At 23.4% G+C, this 10,224-nt stretch overlaps 1 protein-coding gene across 1 annotated transcript; it reads right to left on the bottom strand.

Annotated features, from left to right (window-relative positions):
* Positions 1-430: 430 nt before the first annotated feature.
* Positions 431-9,995, bottom strand: LOC111893214 (polygalacturonase-like). The gene is made up of 9 exons (XM_052768039.1): positions 9,759-9,995; positions 9,522-9,653; positions 9,006-9,173; positions 5,617-5,637; positions 3,557-3,764; positions 1,850-1,931; positions 1,647-1,755; positions 934-1,050; positions 431-794 (listed from the first exon to the last, which is right to left on the bottom strand). The coding sequence occupies exons 1-9, from the start codon at positions 9,963-9,965 to the stop codon at positions 573-575; spliced, it is 1,266 nt and encodes a 421-aa protein (XP_052623999.1). The 5' UTR covers positions 9,966-9,995; the 3' UTR covers positions 431-572.
* Between the last annotated feature and the right edge of the window lie 229 nt (positions 9,996-10,224).

Below are 10,224 nucleotides of genomic sequence, written 5' to 3' on the forward strand. Positions count from 1 at the left end.
GCATTGGACAAGCAACGGAGGTTGCTCCGACCTCCCTAATCTTCACCGGAGCAGCACCTGGACTTCCATCTCCATCACCTTCTCCATTCAACATGATGAAAAGGTATGATCTTAGAACTCCTTAACTCAAGCTCTGATACCAATCCAAGCTTAGAAAACATAATTGCAAAACAATATTTAATCAAACAACTCTTTGATTAATTAGAAAATAACTCAAAACCAATATTGAATACAATCTGTTTCTATGATCCTAAACTTGATCTAGACATGTATATATAGATTCTAATTACCGACTTGTATTAGACTATAACTAGGAAGCTAAGAACCGACTTACTCTATTGTTTCCATATTTTGATTGCTTGGACCCTAAGACTTAGGATTCCAACAAGTTGTACTAATTTTCTAGCAAATAAGTAATTTATAATAGGAATTTGGAGAGAAATTTATAATATTTTTATATCACTAAATAAGAAAAGTATTGCATCATAATGTATAGATATCATAAACAGGTATTAGTTCAAAAAATTTACAATCTTTCTACTTTCCTCTTTTGGGATTCTATATGCTTTCAGTCATTCACAACGGGGTGTAACTGCCCCTCTAGTTCCGAACATGACATTTGAACAAGATGCTTTCATGTCTCCTTCATTCCCTTCACGACTTAGAAGTACATTTTCCAACAAAATTGATTGACATGGAAACGTTTTGCTGCAGTCAAAATTTATGCCCACTTCTGAATGACTTGTTCCTTTTATGTTCCTGTAAACCACATTCTGCATTTGTACTGCGGAATACTAGTAACAAAGATAGAAAAATAAAATACAGATTATTTACTAACATGCATGAAGGAACCAATAGTAAAAAACCATGCACAATACAAATAAAAAGACATGAATGAAAACAAAATGATTTACAGTTGGAGTAATAATTAACCTGTTCTTCGCATTCTTCTTTTCTATCACAATAGTTTTGATCCACAATGATCGGATTAGTCACGTTGTGCATTATGATATTTTGAAATTTGATATTTCTAGCGTATCCAGACCCTCCCTGCATCAATTTTTCTAGGCTATGATATTTGAAATAATATCATATCATCATCATTCTTAATAAATGAAAGTTTTTTTGCCACATGTCAATCTCTTATAAGTTTTGACACTTTTCATTTTGTGGTATTTTTGAAATAAATATTATCCATTTGTCAATTTTTGGTTTGATTCGATTTTTAAAATTAAAGTCATATATTATATATGTAAAGTATTAAATATCATATATATGATATTAAATTTCAATAAGTATATTTCTTCATTTTTTATTTTAAAGTTTCACATTCAAAATATTTTTTGTATACACTTTAATATTTAATCTTTTTTTTTAAATCAACCCGTGTATTACACGGGTCTCACACCTAGTATAAATAAAAAGAGAAATTAAATAGTCTCCTATTTTTTGTTCATATTATCCTCCTATCTATTTTAGATGATAAAAAATATCATTAAATTTAATTTAAATTTGATTGAGATTTTAAATTTATACATTTGCCATCATCTTAAATATTTAAGATAGAAAGAAAAATAAAAATAAAAGTTAAGAGGATATTCTAAAAAATAACAAGTGATTATATTTGTATATAGATGGAAGCTTACCTGCCAACTTTTAATTCGGACTCCATTTGTGGTATTTGAAATTATTGCTTTGTCGACTAATATATTTGACACTTTGCTCTCTGAGTTGTTCTTCCCCAAACTCCCAATACTGAAAATATGTTTCCATAATTATTTAATTAATTTTTTTTAATAAATATGAAAAGATAAAATCAAGAATTCTAATGTGAAACAAAATATTCAACCTGATACCGTGACCAGGTCCACATTTTATTTTGCTGATTACAATATTTCTTGATCCGTTTACGATTGAAACACAATCATCACCTGCAAATGTGTTTATTAGACACTAGCTATGAGACTCGTGTATTACGCGGGTTAATTTAAAAAAAAAATTAAAACATTAAAGTGTAAACATAAATTATTTTTTAATGTATAACTTTAAATAAAAAAGAAAAAAAAACGTATTTATTGCAATTTAATATATATGATATTTAATACTTTACATATATAAGTATATGACTTTAATTTTAAAAATTGAAAAAAATAAAAAATTGAAAAATGGATAATATTTATTTCATAAATACCACAAAATGACAAATGTCAAAACTCATAAGAGATTGACATGTGGCAAAAAAAATATTCATTTAATAAGAAGGATTGATTTAATACATGTTTTTTTTTTAAATTAATATATTTTGTTAAGCATCACACATTTAACCGTTTACAAAATTGAATTTTGAAAAATATCAATATTAGCCGTGATTTAACTAAATTTTGCAAGGTTTCTGTAAATTATCATGAATTAAAAAGGGATTGACAAAAAATTATGTTTTTCAATTAATAAAGTTGATTTGAATTTAAATTGAATTTCATACATTAATTGACAAATTAAGTGAGAATTTATGGAGACATTTAAGTTTTCTTATTTTTTATTATATTTTTAGATTAGTTTCTTTTATAATTTAATAACAAAGTCAAAAAAAACTACAATTTGCAAAGTGGATTTAAATGAAAAAAATTAAAAAAAAAAAAAAAAAAAAAGGTCATTTGGCATATCGAATTAGATGATGACATACGGCAAAAAAAAACTTCATTTATTAAGTAGGAGTAGGTTATAACCCGTGGAAACTACGGTCGATATATTTAAAATTTCTATATAGATAAAAAAAAATAATAATAAATGTAAAAAAAACCAAGATATTGTAGATTGTAAGTAATTATAAATTAATTTGTTAAGCAAAATAAACATAATAATATTATTAGGGCATGATTTTGTATTTTTAAAATTTGAATTAAATTTGATCTGTTACCAAAGATAATAATAAAAATCATCGAAAAATGTCACGTGTCAAAGAAATATTCTAAAAAACTGACACGTGTCATTTTTAAGTTTTATTTATTAGATTTGTTAAGAGAGAAAACTGTTGTAGTGCCACTTTAGAGTTAGATTAAATTTGTTAATGGAGAAAAGTGTTTTAGTGTCACTTTTCTACTATTAAATAAAGTGATAATTAAAAACAGTTTACTTTATTTCTGATTTGATCAAAAAGTATATTAAAAAGCTTTAAGGGTATTTGGATAAATAGTTTTTAGCTTAATAGTTTATTGTTTAATTGTTAATTGCGGTGGAATAAACATTTTTTTTAAAATGTGTTTGGATTAGCTTATTGCGGTGAGAATAACCAATAAGCAATAAACATTTTAAGTGTTTGGCAAACAAAGCAGTTTATATGACTAAAATGACCAATAAACAATAAACAATAATTATTTCCCCTTTGCTTATTAAAATCAGCTTATTTAATTTATTCCTACCGTAATAAGCTAATTTTTAAAGACTCGTATCCAAACACTTAAATTTGCTTATTGTGGTGGGATTAAGCAATAAACAATAAACAACCTATTTTTTGTCTATCCAAAAACCCTCTAAATATTATAATTAGAAAATGTACCTGTTTTTACAACAGAGTTGATGACATGAACATTTTGAGAATCGGATATATGAACTCCATCTGTGTTTGGGCTGTTGCCAGGAGCGATCAACCTCAAATTTGAAGCTTTCACATTTATTGAATTAAGGAAAGTTAAATGTATTTGTTGTGGATTTTTAATCCTTATATTATTAACACTAATATTCTTGCAATTCTTGAAAGTTACTGCCTGCAAATAACGATGATAAAAACAATAGTCATTTTCAGATTTTTTATTCTAAAAAATAGTTTTATGAAAACGTTTTATTATATATTAAAGCATAGCATATTGTAGATAAATCACCGTTTTATGCAAATTACTAAAAAATATATTATATAATGAAGACCCTTTTAACAAAATAACATACCAAGGTAGATGTATTTATATTTCTGTAGAATATTTTTCAACAAAAATAATTATTATATTTTAAACTGTAAAATTATATAAAAACAAAATCTAAAATTTGAGAAAAACTACTTCAAGTAATTTTTAGTTTAAACTAAAAGTTAAAATCTCTTATTGTTGAAACAAATGGGTTTTTGAGTTTTATCTTAAAAACCTTAATTTTAAAACCTCCAAAAATCTTTCACAAATTTCTACGAGCATGCCCAATATATGAAAACTTACGGAATATATATATATATATATATATATATATATATATATATATATATATATATATATATATATATATATATATATATATATATATATTAGGTGAAAACCTGTGGGACCCACGAGTGTTAAAGTTAAATAGAATTTAAAATTTTGAAATAACTTTTTTATTTGTAAGTATTTAATTACACAAAAAATTGTAACTATTTAACTACAAATGAAGATTAATAAAACCTTGATTTTTACTGGTTGTTAATCGTTCATGGTGATTGCACGTTATATTAATAGAAATTGTTGTTGTTTTCATCTGTTTTTCTGAAAACTTTACATTGATTCACTGTGTCATGTGTTTATTTTTTAGGCTTACTTACTATAACATTGAAAGCCGTTCAATGCTATTGTTTTTGTTAGGATATTTTCTCTATTTTTATTAAATTTGTAAACTTTGAGAATTTAATCACAAATTTAAATCCACATATTTTATAAAATATATTGCTTTATATAATGGAAACATTTTTTTCAATTTCTAGAGCTTATTCTTTATTAAAAGAAAATCTAAAAATATCTAAATTCATATATTAACATTGTGAATATGAAAAATATTTTTCGGATTCACCGTGTGAATCCGGATTCACGTTGTAAATTTTCAAATATTCACATTGTGAATTTGACAAAATCAAATTTAATATTACTGGAAAAAAGATAAAAAATTATGAATATCTATATTTTTAGTTTTTTTTCTGATTAAAAATAAGTTTTAAAAATTGAAAAAAAAATTGGTTCCTTGATTTCTTGGTTAATTATGGTTCTCTATTTGAACATCAATATATATATATATATATATATATATATATATATATATATATATATATATATATATATATATATGGGTAAAGTGAATATACCTAACAACCTTATATAAGCTTAGGTACCTAACCACATCATGCTATGTAATTTTGTATCATATTTGCATTGTAATCACCCAAAGTGATTAAAATTCAACCTCATAACTTGATTGCTTTCAAAATCTTTGGACTTTCACCATTATCTTCCTTCAAATGACGTTTTTCTATCTGACCCCCTAGTAGGCTTCATATACCACCGTTACAAATCAAATGGTGTAGGAAGAATATAATGGTGAATATATCTGAAAACCTTGGAAGTAAAATCAAGTTAAGGATTGAAGTTTAAGAACCTTAGACGATTGCAATGGAAATCTAATGCAAAACAATGTAGTATAATGTGGTTAGATACCTAAGCTTATATAAGGTTGTTAGGTATATTCACTTTACCCTATATATATATATATATATATATATATATATATATATATATATATATATATATATATATATATATATATATATATATATATATATATATTGCAAAATAAATAAATTTGAAAGAATAAGGGTCTTGAACATACCGTCGGTGCATCTTTGCAGGGCTGCAATCAAATTATAGTAAAACAAAGGTTAGTAACTATTTAACAATATATATATATATATATATATATATATATATATATATATATATATATATATATATATATATATATATATATATATATATATATATTATTTTTTCTTAATAAATAAAAAACTTTTTGCCACTTGTCAACTTTTTATGCATTTGGACACATGTAATTTTGTGGTTAAATCTTAAAAATTTAATTTTCACTCATAATTTTGTGGTAATTTTTAATTTTCTAAATTAAATATATAATATTTAGGTTATAGAAAGTAATTAATTTGTTTCCTTATATTTTCAAATTTTAATATGTTTCCTTCAATATATATAATTTTAGATTGATATGTTTATTTTAGACAAAATCGTCTGTATAAAAAAGTAAACAAACTTTGTTGCTTTTTATTGACAAATTAAAAAAAATGTTACATGGTCAAAATATAATTATTTTTTTGTAGTTTATTTTATTAATATAAATTGAATTATTTATTTATCCATCATTTTGTTGTATATATATTTGGAAATTTTATTTTAAAAAATACATAATGTTTACACTTTGATATTTAATGTTTTCTTTAAAAAAAACATTTAAAATTTATATCTTCATATATAACTTTTTTTAATCAACCCGTGTAGCACACGGGTTTCACACCTAGTATATATATATATATATATATATATATATATATATATATATATATATATATATATATATATATATATATATATATATATATATATATATATATATATACACGTTTTTTGAGGAACAATATCTACTTAATACAAGAAAATTAGTTATTCAGTAAAAAAATCATTCAAAACACCACCATAAGCATCTAATCAACTCGTCTACATCAATTGTAAATCAAAAGTATCAAAAAAATATATTGTTTATATATATATATATATATATATATATATATATATATATATATATATATATATATATATATATATATATATATATATATATAAAAAGTTCAATAAAGAACCATAATTATTTGTTCTCAAAAAAATTAAATTTTTTTTTCAAGTTTTAAAGCTTATTGTTTATTGATAAAAAAAAAAGTAAAAATTTCTAAATTATTAACTTCACATTATAAATGCTAAAAAATAAATTTCATATTTTTCGAGTTTACCGTGTGAATTCAGATTCATATTGTGAATCTGCAAAGATTCACACTATGAATTTGACGATTTTCTTTTATCGATTTTGATATCATTGGAAAAAAATAAAAAGTTATGAATTTATTTATTTTTTGTTTTTTTTTTGGGAAAATTGCAAAAAAGTCCGTATATATTGGCCTCATAATTGATTTAGTCCCTATATATTTTTTTTATTCAATTAAGTCCCAAATACCAGTAATATTATATTTAATTTAATCCTTTGACCTAGTTAACATGTCATCCAACTTTCAAAAAATACATTTTTGGCTCAGATTTCAAAATTTATTACAAATTTGGTCAAAAATTTACACTTTTGGCCTTGATTTTAAATTGTGTTACAAATTTAGTCCAAACATTAAACTTTCTGCCCAAATTTTAAAATTTTATTATGAATTCATCATAATTTTAGTTTTTCTTACAACTTTTTTTTCTCAAAGAATTGTTTATAATATGTTTTTTCTTTATAAAATAATATTTATATAAAAAAAAACACATTTTCACTTACAAACTGTATATCTTCTCTATAAAAACTTTTTTTAAAAAGATTTTTGTATATGAAATATCTAGTTATAAAAATAAGTATTTATTAAGTTTACAAATCCGTTTTTATAAAAAAAATGTATACAAAAACGTATTTTTAAAAACAAAATTTATACAAACACCTATTTTATCTATATTTTTTTTATAAAATCGTGTTTGTTTATATTTTTTTTTTATGAAACCGTGTTTGAATAGTTTTTATATAATACATGTTTTTATACATTTTATAAAATGTATACAAACACGATTTTATAAAGTATATACAAACACGTATTATATAAAAAATTATTCAAACACAGTTTAATAAAATGTATACAAACATGATTTTATAAAATGTATACAAACACGTATTATATAAAAAATTATTCAAACACGTTTTGATAAAAAGAATATAAAAAAACACGATTTTATAAAAAATAATATATAGACACCTATTTGTGTGTATGTGTGTGTATATATATATATATATATATATATATATATATATATATATATATATATATATATATATATATAAAGGTGATAGGTGTTTGCATATATATTTTTTTGTAAAATACGTTTTTTATACATTTTTTTATAAAACGGATTTGTATATATTTAAATACTTAATAAATATATATTTTTATAAATAGATATTTCATATACAAAAAACTTTATAAAAAAAGTTTTTATATAGAAAATATAATATTTTTATGTGAAAATACGTTTTTTTTTTTATAAATATGATTTTATAAAGAAAAAACATATTAGAAACAATTTTTTAAGAAAAAAAATTGTAAAAAAACTAAAGTTATGATGAGTTCATAATAAAATTCTAAAATATAGGCAAAAATGGTAAAGTTTGGATAAAATTTGTAACAAAATTTAAAATCTAGGACAAAAGTATAAATTTTGGACCAAATTTATAATAAATTTTGAAACCTGGGCCAAAATATAATTTTTGAAAGTTGGATGACCTGTCTACCGGGTCAAAGGTTTAAATTGAATACAAATACCAGTATTTGGAACTTAATTGAATAAAAAAAATATAAAATGACTAAATCGATTATGAGGCCAATATATAAGGACTTTATTACAGTTTTCCTTTTTTTTTAACTTTAAATATTGAAAAAAAAATTGGTTCTTGATTCTTTGGTTAATTATAATTTTCTCTCTCTCTCTCTCTCTCTCTCTCTCTCTATATATATATATATATATATATATATATATATATATATATATATATATATATGAAAAGAAATATATCTATATAAATTATATAAATTATTATGTATATTAACAAATAATATTTATTTCCAAAATAATACAAGAATGTATGCGAGATTATTTATATTTGGTTAATAAACGTTATAATAATATATTTTAAATGAAATAGTGTCATAATCCGATGCGAGTAATTTACTATATTTCAATATTTATAATAAGGGGTGCAGTATATATGTATAATGTAATAAGAGGAGAAAAACACAATAAAGTTTGACCAACCCACATTGTGTCATTTTGTTATGTTTTAGTAAAGAATTAATAATAGTTATGATTTAAAAAGCATTTGAACAAGGTATAAAGGCATTAATTGTACAATTAATATATAATTTAAGTTTTAAAGAAAAAATGGAAATTAAGTTGAGAGTTGCATACTTGATTTTCATCAATTTTGCACGATTTAATCCACCAAATTTTTCCATTTCCATTGATGGTTCCTCCTCCTTCTACCGAAAAACTTTCAAGATGTTTAAACGTAATCCAACGTCTTCCTTCCTTCTCATAGTCCGAGCGACGCGAAGAGGCTTTGATTGTCCCATAAATCTAGTTTCATTATTTAACAAAATGAAAAAAGAACACATTGAGTGTAAAGATAAATATCATCAAAACGGCATGAATGTAGGTCACTAGCAAATCTTATTTATTGTGCTTCGAGTTTAAATTGGACAAGGATTTGTTACATCACAGTTTTCATCGGTCATATGATTCAAATTTATATCGTTCTATGACAACCGTGTGTTTCATTTGTTTAATCGGTTTCCAAATCATCATGTTCGAGTGCTTTGAGAATGAATGAGTTTTAAGCCAAACAAGGCACCCACCATGCGAATAATGTGACACTATATACATACATACATAACTACATTCATACATACATACATATATACATACCTTGAACCTAAAATTAGGTTTACAAGGACCAGAAAATGTAATGGGCTTAAGATGATACACTTTATTCTCCGGAACCACAACCTCACTTCCACTCGGAGAATCACAAGCATTCTTCCATGCTTTCATAAATGCCTACAAAGTTAAATAAAAAGTTTTTTAATACATTATGGATTCATTCCATGGGAAAAGCAAGAGACGATACATATATATTTCATTAATTTGGATAATCGGAAGTACCTCAGAATCATCGGTGCCATTAGCTATGGCTCCATATTCATCTACATTGACCAGCTGTGGCTTAGCGTGGGGTCGATGATGATTGCTTTTACGACCAGAACAAGACAGTGTTGATGCAAAGATTATTAGTAGTATAAGCAAGTGCTTATGTAGATGCATTTCTTGCCTCAGGTGAAACACTACTTTCGGAGAGATACAAACATACATAGAGAGAGAGAGAGAGAGAGAGAGAGAGAGAGAGAGAGAAGGGGAGTAATCAAATATACAAGATATAAAAGCTATGAAGTGTAAATCTTATGTTGTCATATATATATATATATATATATATATATATATATATATATATATATATATAGAGAGAGAGAGAGAGAGAGAGAGAGAAGGGGAGTAATCAAATATACAAGATATAAAAGCTATGAAGTGTAAATCTTATGTTGTCATATATATATATATATATATATATATA

The sequence above is a fragment of the Lactuca sativa genome, chromosome 1 (assembly GCF_002870075.4).
Source record: "Lactuca sativa cultivar Salinas chromosome 1, Lsat_Salinas_v11, whole genome shotgun sequence".
Lineage (NCBI taxonomy): Eukaryota > Viridiplantae > Streptophyta > Magnoliopsida > Asterales > Asteraceae > Lactuca > Lactuca sativa.

Bases quoted from the DNA above. Each gene is read 5' to 3' on its own strand.
- LOC111893214 (XM_052768039.1), bottom strand. From the start codon at position 9,965: ATGTATGTTTGTATCTCTCCGAAAGTAGTGTTTCACCTGAGGCAAGAA. The intron at 9,174-9,521 runs GTATGTATATAT...TAATGAAACTAG, and splicing joins AACCTAATTTTAGGTTCAAG to ATTTATGGGACAATCAAAGC. The intron at 1,932-3,556 runs GTACATTTTCTA...ACACATTTGCAG, and splicing joins CAACTCTGTTGTAAAAACAG to GTGATGATTGTGTTTCAATC.